Here is a 19805-nt window from a genome sequence, read left to right as displayed (position 1 = left end):
CTGTAGGAAAAAAAGAAATAGCATGATACATAATAGAAGACTGTGTCGTAATACATGTATGCAAGGGAGCTGAATTAAAATTGCATAGAAACTTTAATTCTGACATTTTTTAACTTTTGAATGTTTACTGTGCAGTCTTAAGAATGTTCTTTTTACAGTTTTTGTGTGTAATTATCAAGGTTGGGTTTTTTTAAGCAAATGGAAAAAGCACAATTCCATCATGTGGCATTATACTGACAGCTACATAATTTATCAAGGATGGTTGGAACCTTTTAGACCCACCAAACAGACTTCTGCTGCTTGAGCTAATAGAATAACATAGCAGTAGTAGACGGTTATCCACTATGCAAACTAGCATTAGACAGAGATGATGCACAGACATTGTCAATAGATTTCAGTTATTTGTCAGCAGCATATGAATGGAGAATGTGAAGGAAATATTCTTTAGTGGGCACAGATCTCTGTCCAGTCCACCCAAATCTTGATCACCTCTGCACAGAACCCTCCAACTTGTCTCTGTCCAGTCCTGGAACATCAACAGTCTTGAGTCCCAGTTCCATTCTGTACACCTAGCCAGCCCCAATCTCTCTTCTTCAGGCTTCTCTTCTCAGTTCTAGTCATTCTTAGTTTCTCCTCCTTGTGTTCAGGCCCTGCCCACCTGCCACAGGAAGGTCCATCCTGGGGGTGGTACTTGTGGGGTCAAGATGGACACATGACTGGAAGTAAAGGGTGTCATGTGACCACTCTAAGAACTCCTCCCACCATCCTCTACCAATAGGGTTGGGTTTGGACACTATAGGAGCCCCCCATGCAACCATACTGCAATTGCATTAACCCGGGTCCCAGACCTAGAGTCCCATGACACTGCAGCACTAGGGGTCCAACTTCAATTCAAGATGAGATCCAGGATCCGAGACCTATTACTTTGCAATGTAGATGCAGCCCCATTTAACTTGGGGCCTGGGAATCATCTAGAACTATCCCACAATTTCATGGGACAACCTCCTTAGTCCTCTTAATGGATGATGTTACCAGTTCCAATTAACTGGTAATTAGAGGGGGCTGGAGCAGCTCCCCATCTGCTGTGGGCAGAGGGCTGCTCCAGCCCTGCAGAGGGCCTGCTGCAGACAGGAGTTGCTCTTGTCCAGAGCAACCTCTGTCTGCGGAGAACCCGGGGCCCCCACAGGCAGGGAGTACACCACTGTCCAGGCAGCCTCTCTCCACGGGGAGTCCAGCTTGCTGTGGGTAGGGGCTGCTCTGGAGGGGGTTGGGAGCCAGCGGCAGCCTCAGTGTGACCTAATGTTAACTGGTTAACTGATGAATGGGAATTTATATCCCTAATGAGATGTATTACAACTGCATTTTTTTGAAGTTACTGCAAAACTATCAACTGTCCTTCGTTTCAACAAGGCAGAATGACAATACTGAACGAACCATGACAATTACATGTCACTAACCCTCCCCACCACTGCTTGAAAGGTACATTCCCCATGGAAGTCAATGGGGCTGGACTATTTTAAATGTAAACCTACTGAGAAATGTATATGTCAATACCATGATGGCAATGCCTATATTATGTAAAGAAAACCTAATAATAATTGCCAAATGATACCACTTCCCAGCCTGCTTACAATGGGCTTGATCCAATTTAAATTTTAAGTTAGGACTAGGCCCAAAGCAACCTGTTGATATTACCCATGAAGATCCAGTTATATTTTTGAAGGATGACTAAATGTTAAGGGACAGATCAGTCAAAGCCCCACTGCCTGGTAGAGGTGATCTTTGAAGAAAGTTGGAGAGACTTTGAATTGACTTCTTCTGACAGCAGTGCTCTCTCTCACTGGACGTTGGATCTTTAGCACAGGTTTCACTTTGTGTGTCAGAATAACTCAGAAATGCGTTGTCACAGCTAACTCCATTTAGGTCTAGACAATGTGCAGCCCAAAGACAGAAGAACAAATCCCTTGAAACTGGAAGTCAAAACATCTCACCTCTTCACAGAGCTCACAAAGGGCTTGTTCACCCAGAGACGCAAATCATGACAACCCTCTCTGTAGAGAGACGATACATCCTTCCTTTCTGTGGATGCGCCAAATGTTTCACGTGGCATCTTAACACACTGTTTAAATCATCAACTGCTTGGATGAGGAGACTCACAAAGAGTCTGTCCATCATCCACACTGGAGTGACACAGTGATTTCACTGCCACGGTAATAGACCCGATATCTCTGTGGGCTCTTCTGGAGCAGCATGGAGCCTGTGGTGGTCTCACAGAGGGAGAGGCTGGGGGTGCCTCTGTTTCAGTGGGTCTCAACTTTTTGGGCCCCTGGACTATCTGGCTCAGTGTAAACCTTTCTGCGGACCACCAGTTGCTAATGAAAACTCACTATTAATTACATAATTACACCTGAGCCATTTTGCTAGTGCTGCAGCTAGGGATAACAGTTTAATTTAAATTATTAAACAAATTAAGCATTTTAACTCTCATGTTAATTTATCAACCTTCATTTTAAGTAAAGTAAAATATGAATATATGTCCACCAACACAAAAGGTTTCAATGTTTTCATATCTATGGCAAGGGTCAGCAACGTTTTTTGGATCCGGGACCACTGACACACAGAAAAATCATTTGTGGATTATACACGTGAGAAACAAAAAAACTCCTCCCAAAACCTCCAACCCTCACTGACGTGGCCCCCAACTCAGACACCTCATTCCTTTGGTACACCATGGGGCAAGAGGAAAGGACAGGGAGGACTGAGGTTCAGGTCTTCCCATAGGTCAGATTTACTTTTCTGGTAATTTTTATGGACACCCCCCCCCCTTAGGTTCTGAGGTGGGGACAAAAATGAGGGGTTCAGTGCATGGGACAGGGCTGCCAGTGAGTGGGATAGGGATGGGGGTGCAGGACATGGGAGGGAGGCGGAGTGCAGAAGGGGGCGAGGTAGTGCAGAGAGGCTGGTTGTAGGGATTGATCCTATTGCACAGACACCCACATTCACACTTTTATATAGACACACACTTAACAGAGTTAAGGCAGTACACAGTTTGAAATGGGGTTTCAATTACAACAGGGGTGAAGAGTCTAAGGCCCGGGGCCGGATCCAGCCCCTGAGGCTTGGGGTTCCTTCTCCAATATTGGGGAGACCACAAAGGTGCTCTAGTCTGCCCCCCTCCACAGCTGAAACACACAAAAATGTACTAGTCTAGGACCCCCCAGGCTCTGGTGTATGAGGGGAATGTCTTTCTGCTTCTCATTTGGGAGTCACGTCAATGAGTGTTTGTTTGAGGGTTTTTTGCTCCTCACTTGTGTGCAGCCTCCAACCCAAAAAGGTTCCCCACCCCAAATTACAATATGGAGTCACTGCAGTTACAATGTATTAACAATTTAAATGGAGTTTTGGCTACAATATATTAAAAAAGTTTCAAATAAAGTACAACAGATTATTCAAAGGCAATTCTTAACAAGTTACTAATAAATTAATCCAAAAATCCCATTTCATAAAAATTGGGCTACAATTCATGAGGTTACATAATGTCACATTGGTAGATATAATTTATTAAAAGGGCGATTTCATTCTTCAGCCCTACAGCAAGAGAACCAGACAGATCCACCTGAGACCTCTAGATCTGCAGAACCACTGATTTGGCCAGGAGGCAGCTCCCCTTACCGATCTATTGTCTCTAGACCAACATGCTGAGTCTTGTTTGGGCAGCACCAGATAGATGACTGAAACAAGTCTGTCCTAATGTGACCCTAGCAACTGACATTGCTAAGTTTATCCAGTTATGATATGGAATATTCAAAGTGATTGAGACAAAGTAAAGGAAATTGCTTTTAATACTAACAATGAGACAATCTAATTTATTACCTTTCTAGCCCTGGAACCTCTATTGCAAGAGTGGGCAAAAGGGCCTCCGTGGGCTGGATCTGGCCCAACGAGTGGGTAGATCCGGCCCATGGAAGCTCTGCTGCTCCCCTGCCCCAAAGCCAATTACGGCCTGGGGGCGGGAAAGTGCCAGAAGCCTTCTCCACTCTGCCCCCTCCCTGCAAGCAACATGTGCTGCTCGCACGGCGGGGGGAGAGCAGAGGAGGCTTTGCACACTCCCCTGCCCCCAGGCCAAATACAGCCTGGGGGCGGGGAAGCTGCGTGATGCTTCCTTTGCCCCGCCCTAGCCCTGCGAGGAGCCTGCAGCACTTCAAAGCACCGTGCATAGGGCAGGGGGAGGCTTCCCACACTCCCCCAACTCCACGCCCTGATTGGCCTGAGGGTGGGAGCGTGCCAAGCCTCTTCCAGGGCATGGGTACCTAGTGGGAAAGGAGGGGGGTAACGGGATCCCCCGCTCCTTCTGGGGTGGCCCGGGGCTACTTCAAATATTTTTGAAGTGGCCCCCAGGCAAAAATTACTGCCCAACCCTGCTCTATTGCCAAGAAGGCCAACATTAGTAGATTTTGCACCATACAATGTTTTGAACTCATAAAACAAATTTTACATATAGTACCCTAGATTTACCCAGGATTGATCAGATTATCAACTGAAATAATTGTTTTTCTTCATTTAAATCGTTGCTCAAGGATGGGGATAATAGGTTCAACGTGCAGGCAACAAGGAGACAGGACAACCCAGCCTTTTGTCACTGCAGCAACATCACGCCAGGTGAAAAGTGCCTCTGCATGGCCATAGCAGCTGCAACAGGGACAACTGTGGCAGGAGTGGATGTCCCCTGGCTGGGAGACAGGCAGACAGACAAATTTTTTCACATACATAGTAGATAGCTATCACTTTCTCTATTCCTGATGCCTGAATGGGGTTATAGCAGTGGTCACCAAGCAGTCAATTGGGATCTACTGGTAGAGCTTGGAGCCTCTGACACATGATCCTGACTGGTTTGGCCAAGAGGCTTTCAAGCACCAGCACTTCAGCTACCCCTCCACTGCTCATCTCCTGCCCTTTGCTTTGGAGCTGCCCCTCCCATAGGGAGCCTCCTGCTTTCAGTGCAGGGCAGGGGAGGAAGAGAAGGGGCATTGATGTCAGGGTGCCCCCTCTCTCACCCTGTATTCAATCTCCACAGAGAAGAGAGGGGGCACAACAGGACTTGGGATTAAGTTTGCTGGCTGCTTTTGGGAGTGGTGCAGGGCCAGGGCAGGGGTGAGCCTGCCTTAGTCCCACTGCATCACTAACCAGGAGCCACCTGAGGTAAGCAGCATCTAGCTGGAGCTCCTATCCCAGTCATGAACCTCCTTCTATACCCCAAGCCATGAGCACCCCTGCATCCAAATGCTATTCCAGAGCCTGCACCTAGAACCCCTCCTACATCCCAATTCCCTGCCCCAAGAGCAGCTCAGAGCCCCTCTCACACTCCAGATCACTTAATCCAAGACCAGAGTCTGCACCCCAATCCTCTGCCCCAGCCTGATGAAAGTGAGGATGGAGTGAGCAGGGGTGGGGCCTCAGAGAAGGGGAAGGAAGGAGGAGGGACAAGGGTATTTATATTTGAGGTAGGTCTTGGATTGCACTTAAATTAAAAATTGATCATGTGCTTAAAAAGGTTGGAGACCACTGGGTTATAGCTATCCTGGTCCACATCATTGACCACTTCCTGCCCCCATGTGGTAATTATAGATTATAACTGTTCCTGCTAGCAGAGCCCTCCCTTTCCTTATTATGAAAAACAATCAAATTCCAGGCACATCCCTTTGTCCTGGCACAGCCAAACTCCTACCTTGCTCTAAGTTATAAGATGCAGCTTCAAGCCAAATGTGGTTGTCCTAGCTCTTACTATTTAAGAGGAGTTCTTGAACAAAAACTCAATTTTGATGTCAAGTTATTATTGATGCCAACAGTTCAAATAAGTACTGTAATTACATATTGGTCTTCATGTATGAAAACAAAAAACAGGATTTTTAAAAGGAATCTCAGCATTGCAGCACCCAGCAATGCAATGCCTAACTGATTTAGAAGCATGACTCATTTCCAAAAGCGATTTAAAGACACTTTGGAACCTAAGTCCCATTGACTGTCAGTGGAGCCTGATTCCTTTTGGAAATGAGAATTATGTTCTTCAGTCAGCCCACAAACTAAGTGCTACTACATTTGTAATCTTGACCCTTGCAGTTTCCAGTACACTATACATACACTACAATGAGATACCATCAAGTGGCCATACAGAGATGACCCGTGGGATTACTAATTGATTATGAAATTTCCACCTTCACATTTATGGTTTAAGTATGAAACAGATCAGTAGTTCCCACTATTTGTTGGCCTAAGTCAAGTGAGTTGGTAGTTTCATTTCAGTTCTCGATAGGTGTGTGTGTGTGTGTGTGTGTGTGTATGATGTCAGCAAACGACCATAACTGCAAACCACCAAATTCAACAAGGATGCCCAAAAATTAACACAAAAACTGAACTTCCCTCTTACTATTAGATGAATAGTGATAGATTCCAAGACCAGAAAGCACCATTGTTCATTTACACTGATATCCTGTATGAAACAGGCCAGACACCCTCCTCTAAACAGTTCCTAGAGAATATTTTTTAGAAAAACATCAAATCTTGATTTACAATGTCAGTGATCCATGACCCAGTAGACAACAGTTGTATTTTTAATAGTTAATTGTCCTTATTTAGGGTTTGTCTACACTACCAAGTTTTCTCCTTGAGAACACCCAGAATGTGATTTATTGCCTTGCACATTTGCAGCAGTACAGCCCTAATGGCAGACTTCTCCACTCCAGATTGTTATGGGTCAGCTGCAAATCAATCAGGAGTTGCCAACTCCCACACAGCAATTGCCACATGCTTCTCTGTTCAGAGACAGCTCTTATTCTGGTATCCACGTGTCACTGTTCAGGGGCCAGCTCAGCACACAGCTGTAGAGTTTGCTTTACACATCCTAAAGTTCTGTAGTCACTGCTCTTCATCCCACACCTGCATGATGATGTGATCCCACCACTCACATTCTACCCTCTACAGGTGCTCTGAGAGGGACAAATGCAATGCCAAGCTGTTGCTGTGCGTATCATGCAGAACATTAGGTGCTGTGAGTCTTCTTCCGTAATCTCAAGATTAACTGTGTTGCCATGCAGGATATCCTTACTTAACAGAACATAGGAGAGAAGTGAGGGATCCATTCTCTCTCATTGCAGATGTACAGCAAAGAATGGCAGTTGGAAAAGTGGTGCAAAAAGCCAGAAACCCCTGGATGTCTGGGAAACAAAGCAGTACCTAACTAGTTTTTTTTCGCATGGTCCCAAGATGTGCTGCGCTCCCTTCTGCATTCTTCCAACACTTAGTGATACATACATGGAATGCCTACCCACAGTGCATGGCTCTTTCTGTCAACAAGGGAACTAAAAATTTGGACACAATTTACAAAGGGAGCATGTGAACACACCTTGCTGATTTTTCTTTTGTCTACGATATTTTCGTCAACAAAACATTGGGTATGTTTAAACTGCTACACGTATGCCTTATTCCCAAATCAGAATTTGCTTAGCTTCAATTTCCAACCACTAGGTCATGCTAAACTTGTTTGCTACACTGAAGAGGCCAATATCAAATATTTGTTTCTCATGCAGGTACTTATACATTGTGATCAAGATATCCATTTACTTTCTCTTTGTTAAACTAAACTACATAGATTGAGCTTCTTGAGACTATCGCTATAAGGCAGATTTTCTAATCCTTTGATCATTCTCTCAGCTCTTTTCTGAACCCTCTCCAATTTATCAACATCCTTCTTAATGTTTGCATCAAATCTGGACACAATATTTTAGCAACAGGTCTCAGAGCCAAATACAGAGGTAAAAATAGCTTCACTACTACTCAAGATTCCTCCAGTTTATGCATCCAAGAGTCACAGTCTTTTTGGCTATAGTATTACATTTAGAGTTCATGTTTCATTGATTATCCATCATGATCCCAAATTTTTTTCAGTGATTGCTTCCTGGATCTCCGGATGAGTCCTCTCTCTAACAGGGTTAGGGGAGCATGCACTTTCGCATCCTGCATTGTTCTTACCTCTAGATTAACAGAGGCCCAGCCCAGTGACAGGGGAGGGGGCAAAAGCAGCAGTCTCGGGCCTTTCAAATTGCCACCAAACCCCTGCACTGTGCATTCCAAGCAGTGCTGACAACTGTCTTGGGAAGGGGCAGTGCATCCCAGGCTGCCCTGAGGCTGCCTGAGGGAAGCTAGCCACAGCCCTGCCCCCTTCTGCCTGAAACCCACCCTTCCAGGGACACAGACCCAGGCCCACCCCCACATCTTGCCCAGGGGCCCAGCAAATCTGTTGGCCCTACTGGCAGAGGCCTTTATCTTGCAGGGCTCTCAAATTAGTTTATATGCTTGCAAAAGCTAAAGAAAAATTAAGTGTTTTAAGTTAATTTTAGTATATTTTACCAGATTAATATTTGTTAATCTATCCTACATTCCAATTTGTGAATTTCTCTACCCACACACATTGCTTTCAGATATTTATTCCAACAAAACATGGCTAACAGAAATTATTGCAAAGTGTCTGCTATTTTTCAATTCTGCTCTGACTCATGCTCCTTTTGTTCCTATTGATTTTAAGGAGATAGACTTCTGCTATTTGAAGGTCATCAGAAACATTATATAAGAAACCTTGAACATAGCTGCTCAAGTCACATAATGATTAATTTTTAAAGAATTTCATCAGTAAAGTAGAAGTTGAAAAATGCTGAATAAGAGGATTTCAATTAATTTTTTATTCTTTATACAAAACCAAAATAAATCATTGCAAACTGATAATGGACTGAAGTATCATCTCATGTCCCAGGCTGTATTCTTTTGTCAACAATGCAATCTATAGTCCAATTTTATTCCAAGATTATTCCATCTTCCTTTAAAACTATGAGGTCTCCATCTTATATCCATGTTTCTCTAGTTCAGCTCTATATTATAAAAATAAATAAATAAATAAATAAATAAAAAAAAAGAGAGAGAACCAGAAGTATGAGTGAGACAATAAAATACTGACAGATATTTGCAAAGCCCTTTAGACTACGACAAGAGGCAATCAATAACCTAATGTGCTACTGTCACTTTTGATACAAATAAAAAAAATGTAATACTGCACATTTTGGCCTCACCTGCTTAACATTCCTATAAGATTTCAGCTCAATCATGCTTTTCCAACTTTTTTTTTTTTTTTTTAAATCTGGAGTTCGTATCCAAAAGGCTTGTTTAATTATAATCCTTGCATCTTATTAAGTCAGGCAGGTGCTTTTTTTCACCCCATGTTTAAGACAATAAAACTTCATTAGAAATGACAATACAGAACATAGGTTTCTCCTGGTAACTCTTCACAAGAGCTCATTATGAACAATTAAATCTGTTACTAGCACAGATTTTTTTTAAAGAAGGCCAACAATCTAGGAACCAAGCTAAAATTCTTTTTAGAAAGCCAAACACACATTTTTACATTGCAGTCATCAGTACAGTATCTTTGATCCTCTTAATATACAGAAGGTCCTTAATCTTGTAAGCAGACCCACTGACTTCAATAGCACTATACATGCTTAAAATTAGATATGTATTGAATCAGAGCCCAAAATGAATAAAGGTCCTGTTTCTGCAGTTCTTACACCGGCATAACTTCCACTCAACTTGTTTTGACTGATTAAGGGCTTCTCTTCAAAGAGCTTTACAGATGGATAACTGTGATAGTTTAGATAAGGAAGTGATCTGAACACACAAAGAATCAATCTTTGTAAAGACAAAAACAAAAAGCAGTCATGTAGCACTTTAAAAACTAATAAGATACAGTAATTCCTCATTTAACACTATAGATATGTTTCAGAAAATGATTGTGTTAAGTGAAAACATGTTATGCAGGGTCAATTTTCTCACTGAAAATAATGGAAAAGGTGGGGGTTGTGTTTCAAGCAGTGGTGTCTGTTGGGACCAAGACATAAGGTTGGGGGAGAAAGGGGATTGGGTTACAGCAGGGAGGGGAGGTGTTTGGCTCTGGGGAAGGAAAGGGGAGGGGAGGAGGATTGGGTTGGGACTATGCTCCTGTGGTCCGCCAGGACCCACACTGTGTCTGGCAAGGGGGGGGGGGGGGGGCAGTTGCCGGGAAATGGCGTGGTGAGCAGCGAACCCTCTGCCGCTTTGCAGGGAAAGCCCTGCGCAGCTGCCGGCAACAGGCCAGCTGGAGAAATCGTGTTATTCCGGGGATGGTCGTGTAATTCAAAAAATGTTCTCCCCAAAAAAATCGTGTTATTGCAAAAATGTGTTAAGCGGGCACGTGTTAAATGAGGAATTACTGTAGTTTATTAGGTGATGAGCTTTCGTGGGGCACACCCACTTCTTCAGATCATATTCTGAAAGTGAATTGGCATGACCATTATATAACAGAGGGATACAATGAAAAAAGTAAACAAATTACAAACTAACAAATCAGCTACATAGAACAGAAGGTGGGGGTTAGGGAACAAGGAAGAGATAAGAAAGGAGGAAATTGCTTATTGTAAAAGTCAATTAAGTGGAGTTCCAACAAATCTTTGTTGACAAAATCTAGAAGCAAGGTTGAAGTTCCATTACTAAAATGTAAGATTTACTTTTAGGACACTAGTCAGTTGTGTTTCAGGATGGCTGAAACATAACAGGGATACCCAGCAGATTGTGGTAGAGGAATACTGTTCCTCCCTAAGACTTGAGTCTTTAATTTTAATAGAGATGAGGACAGATTATAAATACTTTACTACAAGATTTAATTAAGGTTAGTTTTCACAGTTGTACGTACCATATATTGAACCTTCTCAGACAGCTTTTTCTGACACACTTTGAGGATTCCTGCTACATTATTGATAAACACTGTCCTTAGAGCAGGGTTTCCCAACCTATGGGTCAGGACCCAAATATGGGTCGCCATTACATTTCCAAAGGGTTACCAAGTGTCTCCCCAAGTGGCTCTGCCCTCCTTACTCCCTCCATTTTTGAATTGCCTTGGGTCACCAAGTCTTCCTGAATTGTCAAAATGGGTCCCCATCTGGAAAAGGTTGGGAACTGCTGCTTTAGAGTGATAATATATTTAAGACCTGCAATTAACTTGAAACTGACAACAAGCAATTACGCCAACAGGATTTACTTTGATACCCTCTACCAGAGGGTCACCTTAACCTTGTTTCTAAAACAAGGGAGTCAGTCCAGTAACTATCTCAATCAAACTACAGCACAGATATTTTGTTATGTTTACAACCTAAGGAGGGGTGTGTTTTAAAACACAAGTTTGTATTGATGAGTCAAACTCCTTAAATTATAGTTAAGCATCAGTAAAAGGTTAACATAGAAAGTAGAATTAAACAACTGGATTAGAAGTGCTCCTGTCCATAGACATTTAAAAAAGTGTTTTGGTAATTTTTCCTCCCTGTAACAAAGTCTAAAACTGCCACTCAAACTTTCTGGGAATTACTTTGCTAAATGGCTTTTTGCTGCCAGATGACGACTTATCATAAGAAAACTTTTTGTGAGAACACAGTAGTACTGACAAGTCTTTTGTCTGGAAAGGATTCTCTGTTCAGGATGGAAAGTTTTTGAAATCCTGAAAAACTGTACAGGATGAGAAAGTTTGATTAAAGCAGAGCAGGAAAAGACACACAGGTGACTGAGGGTTACTTCATTGTTATAGCATGACACTAAAGTACAGGGCTGGTCACAAGTAGTAAGGCTAGCTTGCTTATGACGGCAAATGTTGCTTTTAAAAAACTCTTTGGACCACTTAAGTAGTTATTTGCTCTGGTTTTTCTTTCAAATTTTTTTTCAAAAAACTGAACATTTTTTTAAAAAGTCCAAGATTTCACCCAACTAAAAACTACAGGTTAAGTTTTCTGTTCAACTTCTAAGTGTAAATTAAACTCCAAGATTACCTTAACTGATTGGAGAAATCATCTTCTACATTGTCATCATCCCAATTGTCTTCCCAGACATGTGCATCTTCATCTTCATCTAAACCAGCCCAGTCTAAAGGACAGAACACACACAAAGTCTAAATATTTTACACAAAGTCTGGTATCGGCAAATAGGTCTGGCCATTGGATATGCTGAAATGTCTTCAACACCAAACACTTCCTCTATGTTTATAAAAAAGTTCTGCTCATGTTAAAGTGATTACAAGAATAATAGAATCTTATAATGGTTTCAAACACCATAACTTCTTGAATTATAATTAAAATACAACTTTAAACACTTACAATCTTAGTATTCTGGATTCTATGATTATTTGTCCATAAAAAGAATATTAACTAAACTATTAACTAATTAGAGGATCTATAACAAGATGGCAAAGATAAAATGTAACATTAAGGGAAACCAGGTAACAAGTCTATAAAGACTTTTAGATAGTCTGCAATTCCTTAGGGCTGCATGGAAATATTAACTTTAAATGTTGAGTGCTTTTATTGCTAAGAATCCTCAAAAAAACCCTCTTTTACTCAATCCATTTAGACCTTCCACTTCTAACACAAAATACTGAAATTACAAGTAACTTTTCTAGTTAAAAAAAAAAAACTAGAACAAGAAGGGTATGCATCTATAATTATACAATAAGTAGCTTTACATTATTTCTAATGCTTCCCCCTCACCTTTAAAGCTACCAGTTCTATTTTTCATATAGGGAGAGTTGTGTTTTTCTATTGCTGCAAAAATAAAGATAACTTGCAATTTTACTTTTCTGGTTTTGTCCCAGTACTACAATACTGATAATAGGCAGAAGTGTCAGCTAACCTTGCACCTGGAAACTCTTCTTGGGCTTCTTATTAATATAGAAGAGTAGCAAAGCACTGCATCTGAAGTAAGTTCTCCTGGAGTACCAAAAAGGTTAATGGTACAGTACATATTTTTGACATTTGATGTCCATGGAACAGATTTATTTTATTAAATTAATATTTTAAAGGTAATATTGCCAGGTAAGTTTCAGAATTGCAGTGTTCATCTCCGATCTCCAAATGGCTGTGCAAATTTCCTCTTAGCTGTGTGGCCGCACAGCAGCCTACAAAGCACCGAACAGGTGCTTAGTGCTGCAGTGGGGAAGAGGTGCTTTGCCCCCAGCCCCAAATCTGCCACTGACAGAGAAGAGGTGCCCCTCCTCCTGAGGAAATTCTGGTGTTACATCCCATCATAATTTACAATCCGCTTTCTACCAACCGATAAAAATCAAAGCTTTCCAGCAACCACCAGAGTAGCATTGCACAACAAACGGAAACTGACTGGGAAGGGCCACAAACAGATCCTGAGGGATTGCAACTATGCTTCCTCTCTTTGGGAATATAGGGAAAAGAGGTCCTACAACTTTCCTACTGTAACATGTGGTTACAGTATTAAAAAACTGAGATCAGCAGGAACAGATACCACACACGATCTTAGAAGTAGCCATTCCTAGCCAACCACACATGTAAAGGATTTGATGGAGAAGTGACTAAGGTTTAGTTTCACAATCCATATAAAGTATCCCTTTTATGTGGAGGGGCTGAGCTGGAGCCCTGAAGAAACCAAAGGAAGGAAAAAAGGGGTGGAAAGAGACGAGACAAACCCCTTGAGGCAGGGACTCTCTCTTTACTGTATTTGTAGAGTGCCTAGAAGGATACAGTCCTGGTCCGTTAATAGGGCTCTTAGGGACTACAGTAATATGAATACTAATAATGCAAAAGAAATAACTAATTACTCTACTGTCCTTTTCAACAGGATAGTCACATGCAATTCGCAAACAATAAAACTGAATTACAAAGAAGATAAGGGCATTAATCAGCACTACTTACAATAAGCTTCGTGTTTATTTACACACAGTGCATTTAACTTTCAAATGTAATGTTCCTACAAAGACTATGAACAGTGTTGTATTATGTATTTCAAAGACAGTCCTTCACAACAGATAAAAAATTAGCTTAGGTCAGTTTTTACCCTACAAAAAATTCAGCCATTACATTAATTGGCAACAAAAGTCTCAAATGATTTGAGGTGATACAATCAGGCACAATGGCTCAGAGAGGTTCAAAGTGATAGCTGTAAGACAGACTGACGCATTTTTAATTCACGAAAAATTGTATCGTGCTTCAAGGAGCTGGGCTAAGATGTCTTCCACATTAAAGAGGGCGAAAAATCAGACGAAAGCAATAAAAAGAGCCTAAATTATGCTCTTATTCCTGTAGCTACAAGACTTTAAACTAGCTGTATGTTGACACTATACACTAAGCTTGTGTACGGAAATTATTATTCCAGTTACATTATATGCCTGTGACTGGGTAAAAGTAAAAAATGATATAGCATTATCTGGGATTTGGAAGTATCAAAAATGTTTTTCAAAGTCTGCTACCATTAAGTGTTATTACTATAAACTAAGGTTATAAAATCTATTTTGACAAACTAGTCGTGATGGGAGTCTTAGAAAAGTATTTTAATATTCTGATCACTGTGTGGTGTATTCTAAGTTTCAAAAATGAAGACAAAATAGATTTTTGTACTCAGCTCTACAATACCAAAAACCATATGATTTTATACCACTGAAAAGGATCACACAAGACAAAAATGACCAAATCGTATTATACCAGAAAGTACATCATACTCAACTTGAAATGAAATACTCCATAAATATAGAAAACATCTGTTTCAGATATTTCAGAATTTGGTATGATGATAATTATTTCTTGAAACAGAGTTAAAGGAGGAATTATAGAAGTTAAGAAAGCTTATGTAATGTATTAGTTATGCTTTAACACAAGTTTGCATTACCTAATTTCCCTAGGTCAGAAAAAGGGAATACCGGACATAACAGAACTCTAACAACATGTACTGCTGCACAGGTAACTTGTGAGAGACTCACAATTTGAGATATTAGTGAATGTTTTTATAATCAAATATTTATCCAATTATTTTTGCTTAAGCAATAAAAATATTTTACTGGTGGTATAATGACTAATAGCAGTGGTGTTTTTGTAAGCTATATCAAGAAGCATTTAGTGCTGAATCATCAGGCAAACAATATACAAAGAATTATTTTTAATATAGTTAACATCTATATCAAATTTCAATCAAACTGTAGGACAGTCTGGAATTACTTTTCAGATAAAAATAGAATGTCCTCTATGAAACATTTTCAGACTCTCTTAGAACTCAGGGCATTTAACTTAAATAGACTATCCATGTCACCTCATTTAGTTGAACTTCTCCAATCTGGGACTCTGGTACTACAGGACTACAGATGTTGCTGGATCAGAGAGCCCTATCAGCTGGGAACAGGGGCTGGCATCTGGGAGCCTGGGTATGGCCTGGGGCTAGAGGCACCCCAGAAGAGCTTGGCAACAGACCTCCCCTTGTCCAGCAAACTCCCCGACTGAGAACCGGTCAGGTCTCAAGGGTGTTGGATCAGGGAGGTCCAATCATATTATCATAATATAAGGACAGTGTGTGCCCAAATAACTATCCACATTTTGACATTGGTGACATTTTGATTTTTCCATTATATTTGTTCTTCAAATTTATCAGAACAAGGTTATGGTACACGGTTCTTTTTCTACTATAGCAGTTACAAGAGAATTTCAACAAAGGTCACTTGAAGTTATTGAAGAGATAAAGACTCAAGTATTTAGAAAACTAGGATTTGGGAGGACCTCTCTCCCCGTGAGAGGGTTTGGTTTGAGACATTTAGAAGTAATGTATTATTCATTTTTAGTGACCACATTTATCCAATTCAGTATTTATATTGTATAGATCCCCCACCATCCTCATGGCAAACTGAATGCATACATTTGCTACTATAACAAATACAGGCAGTCCCCGGGTTACATGGATCCGACTTACATCGGATCCCTACTTACAAACGGGGTGAGGCAACCCCGCACTAGCTGCTTCCCCCCAGCAGACCAGGGAGACGTGAAGCTAGCGCCCCCACTCCCCGCCCAGCAGACCAGGGAGACACGGAGCGGCTTTTCTCAGCAGACACCTCAGCTTGAGAATAAAGGACTGAGGGAAGTGAGGTGTGGGAGAATAAAACTGAGCTCTGGAGAAATGTTTGGCTAGAGTTTCCCCTACAATATGTACCGGTTCCGACTTACATACAAATTCAACTTAAGAACAAACCTACAGTCCCTATCTTGTACATAACCCGGGGACTGCCTGTAGTAGGAAGTGTTCTTCCTTACTGCCTTTTCTAAACAAGCCTATCTTCTCAGTCCATCTAACCAGTTAATGTAACAATTGCAATAACCTGTTTCTCTCTCTAACTGGAAATATTATCAGAGGGATAGCCGAGTTAGTCTGTAACAGGAAAAACTTAACAAATAGTGTGGTAGCACTTTAAAGACTAACAAAACATGTAGATGGTATTATGAGTTTTCGTGGGCACAGCCCCTTTCTTCAGAAGACCAGCTGTGCTCACAAAAGCTCACAATACCACCTACATGTTTTGAAGCAAAATACAGGACTATGTAGCACTTTAAAGACTAACAAGATGGTTTATTAGATGATGAGCTTTCGTGGGCCAGACCCACTTCCTCAGATCAAGTAGTGGAAGAAAATAGTCACAACCATATATACCAAAGGATACAATTAAAAAAAAATGAACACACATGAAAAGGACAAGTCACATTTCAGAACAGGAGGGGATGCGGGGGGGAGGGGGGAGGATAAAGTCTTTAAAGTGCTACATAGTCCTGTATTTTGCTTCAGCTACACCAGACTAACACGGCTACATTTCTATTACTAACCTACATGTTTTGTTATTCTTTAAAGTGCTACCACACTATTTGTTGTTTTTAAAGATTTTCCTGGAAATATTATATTTGATAAAACCTATTTGATAACTTTATGGCTTCCAAATGTACACCAAGTATGAGGAAGACAGCATAACAAAAATTGTGAACACCTCCCTACCCAACATGACCTACACCAGTAGTTTTCAACCACGAGTCTGGGGCCTGCAAGTTGGTTTCAGGGAAACCATTAAGCAGGGCCAACATTACATTCACGGAGGCCCAAGAAAGTGAAAGCCTCAACAAAGCGGGTCGAATCCCAGACCCCACGCCCTACTACCCGGGGCTGAACCCTGAACAACTAAGCTTCATGGGACAATCTGTGGCATGGAGCCCCATGCAACTGCTCTGTTTACTACCCCATAACACTGGCCCTGGATTTTATATGCAGAAAAAACAGTTGTTGCCGCACCGGTGGGCCATGGAGTTTTTAACAGTACGTTGGAGGTGTGGGGGTACTCAAAGAAAAAGGTTAAGAATCCCTGATCTACATGTGAGCAATTCCCTTCATTAACCAATATAAGCCATCCCTTTAATCAGCAGAACTTTTAAAGACTTGAGGAAAATGGACAATCATGCATTATTCTGAAGTCTATTCTGAAGTCTTCCAAGATGAAATCTAGGATTGGGGATGTGAAAGCATAAATGTGTACATGGTTAATTGAGAAGCCAGGGCTCAGAGTTACACACAGCCGCCTGGGCTCACAGAAAGCTAGCACATACCAGCTCCTGCAAAGCTGCCTCTCCCCACCCTTCCCTGTACTGCTGCCTCTGTATCAGAGGCAGCAGCACCAGAGTCGGTAGGAGCAGTGAGCAGCCTCCCCCCTCATTCACCCTGCTGCCTCTGTCTGGATAGCAGTCCCTCCTCTCCCTCCGGTGTGTAAACGTGTAACTGCTGGAACTTTCAGCAGTCACATATTCACCAAAATAAACACATTAACATCCCTAAGACAACATTTTTATTTACAAGACTGAAAGAGAAAGTTCCTTATTAATAACACTGTTTTTCTGCACATATGAAGGGTTGTAGTAAAATCCAGGTAAGACTTATTCACTAGCTTTTTATCAAAATGCAGTGGAATTTGTGTGTCAAGATTTAGACTTCATAAAGAAAGCTGCTATCCACTACTGTAATTGAATCCTTTTATTACTCTCACATGACCTCATTTTACATCCATCATTATTCCTTTTCCTTCCCCTTATTAATCTTGTCATCTAGACAAAATGTTTGTTTGTATTTGTTCTTAGCCATTGTGTATGATGGCAAAAATCAAGCAATCCTAATGAAGTCCAGCAACATGAAACACATTAGTTCTAAGGGATGTAAAATCATGTTTAATCAATTAACTGGTTAAACATAATGTTTAACCAGTTAACTGCTTAAAGTGAGATAGGCTTCAGCCAGGCTCTTGCTCCCCACTTCTTCGGATGAGTGTTGTGCCCACGAAAGCTCTTGATACAATATACAATTTTTGTTAGTCTCTAAGGTACAACAGGACCACTTTTTTTTTTAAGTTACAGATTAACATTGCTACCCCTCTGAGACTTTACTACAGACTGAATTTCTCTGGTGTCACAACTTGTTGGACCTGCAGCTGCGCCACAGAGTCCTGGCAGCCCCCTAGAGCAGGGGAGCCCAGGCAATCTGCTGACAGACCCCAAAGTCTGTCAGCAAAGGGGACTGACCACCTCTAGTCCAAGGAAGTGAAATCAGGGGTCCAAGCTGTCCCTTTCCCTATGTTCTTCAGATCTGTCGAAGCTCTGAGGTTCTCTGAGTACATGGAATGCTGATGAATTTCCTGAACACATTTTATTTCTGATTAGGAAAAAAATGCTAGTCTAGGCTTAGGAATGCCTTTCACAAAACAACACTGTATGCATGACAAATGTGTCTGCATTATTCCCTAATACATTTAAAACGTTAATGAGAACAGATTCGTTTTTCAGAGTTCGACACACACGGACAAGACACATTGTCAGGATTTGGCAGAATGGGACTGTGAGCATGGCAGGCAGACGGGCCCGAGCTCACAGAAAGTTACTCGGGCTAAGTGAGCCAGTAACAAGCATGGGTTTCTGCAACGGGAAATCTCCACGTGGTGTGGAAAGCCGCCGGCTGGGGAAAGGCTGCAGAGAAGCCAGCGGCTCGACCCGCGCTTGGGGGTGCAGGGCTCCAGGGGGCTCGCTTCGACGAATGGGGCAGCCCACAGGAAAGGCGAGCAACGCCAGCCCGGTCCCTAGGCCCGGCGCAGGGAGGCGAGCCAGCCCCACCGCGCGCTGACTAAGCCCGGGCAGCTGTGCGCGGAACGGAGCCAAGTGCCCGAGCAGGGAGCCGAGGCCCAACCCCACCGGCACCGGCACCCCCCTTCCGCGCCCCCCCCATCGGGCCCCGGCCCCACGGCAAACCCCGAGCCGTCACCTTCAGCCGGGAACTCCTCGAACTCGTCATCCTCCTCCAGGAGCCCCAGATCCACAGGCTGCTTCTTCTCGGACATGATCCGCCTGGGCCACTGCCGCTCTAGCGTCCGAGCCGGCCGCGGGGTTACGTCTCGACTGCCCCGCGGGGCATGACGGGATGCTGGCGGACTCAGCGCTTGAAACGGCGCATGCGTCGTAACGGAGTCTCTCGGTTGGTCAGTCGGCGATAGCATCTTGCCTCTCCCCGCATTCACTGCTCCCTCAATCGCTCCAGCCCCGCCCGCTCTTTCCCTTCTCGCGCACAGCGAGCCCCGCCCCTCCCTCTCCTCTTGCGCACAGCTAGTCCCTCCCCCTTCTTCGTGTGCCCTCCCACTCCTCCCCTGCCCCACTGCTGCCCCTCAGCCACTGTCACCTCCCCCTGCTCCCTCCCTCTTCCCACCCCCACTGTCACCTCCCCCTGCTCCCTCCCTCTTCCCACCCCCACTGTCACCTCCCCCTGCTCCCTCCCTCTTCCCACCCCCACTGTCACCTCCCCCTGCTCCCTCCCTCTTCCCACCCCCACTGTCACCTCCCCCTGCTCCCTCCCCTTAGCCACTGTCACCTCCCCCTGCTCCCTCC

The 19805-nt window shown here is 42.8% G+C and overlaps 1 protein-coding gene across 1 annotated transcript; it reads right to left on the bottom strand.

Moving 5' to 3' along the window:
* Window positions 1-8709: 8709 nt before the first annotated feature.
* SEM1 (SEM1 26S proteasome subunit) lies at window positions 8710-19347 on the bottom strand. The gene is made up of 3 exons (XM_075922332.1): window positions 19189-19347; window positions 11895-11988; window positions 8710-8918 (listed from the first exon to the last, which is right to left on the bottom strand). The coding sequence occupies exons 1-3, from the start codon at window positions 19262-19264 to the stop codon at window positions 8876-8878; spliced, it is 213 nt and encodes a 70-aa protein (XP_075778447.1). The 5' UTR covers window positions 19265-19347; the 3' UTR covers window positions 8710-8875.
* Between the last annotated feature and the right edge of the window lie 458 nt (window positions 19348-19805).

The sequence above is a fragment of the Pelodiscus sinensis genome, chromosome 2 (assembly GCF_049634645.1).
Source record: "Pelodiscus sinensis isolate JC-2024 chromosome 2, ASM4963464v1, whole genome shotgun sequence".
NCBI lineage: Eukaryota > Metazoa > Chordata > Testudines > Trionychidae > Pelodiscus > Pelodiscus sinensis.
Note: the sequence above shows the minus strand (reverse complement) of the source record. Positions and strands in the feature narration are given on the sequence as shown.

What these genes read in the sequence shown, in the direction of transcription:
- SEM1 (XM_075922332.1), bottom strand. Translation starts at nt 19,264, where the DNA reads ATGTCCGAGAAGAAGCAGCCTGTGGATCTGGGGCTCCTGGAGGAGGAT. An exon ending in CGAGGAGTTCCCGGCTGAAG is followed by an intron (nt 11,989 to 19,188) that starts GTGACGGCTCGG and finishes TCTGTCCTTTAG; the next exon opens with ACTGGGCTGGTTTAGATGAA. An exon ending in GATTTCTCCAATCAGTTAAG is followed by an intron (nt 8,919 to 11,894) that starts GTAATCTTGGAG and finishes TTTATAATATAG; the next exon opens with AGCTGAACTAGAGAAACATG.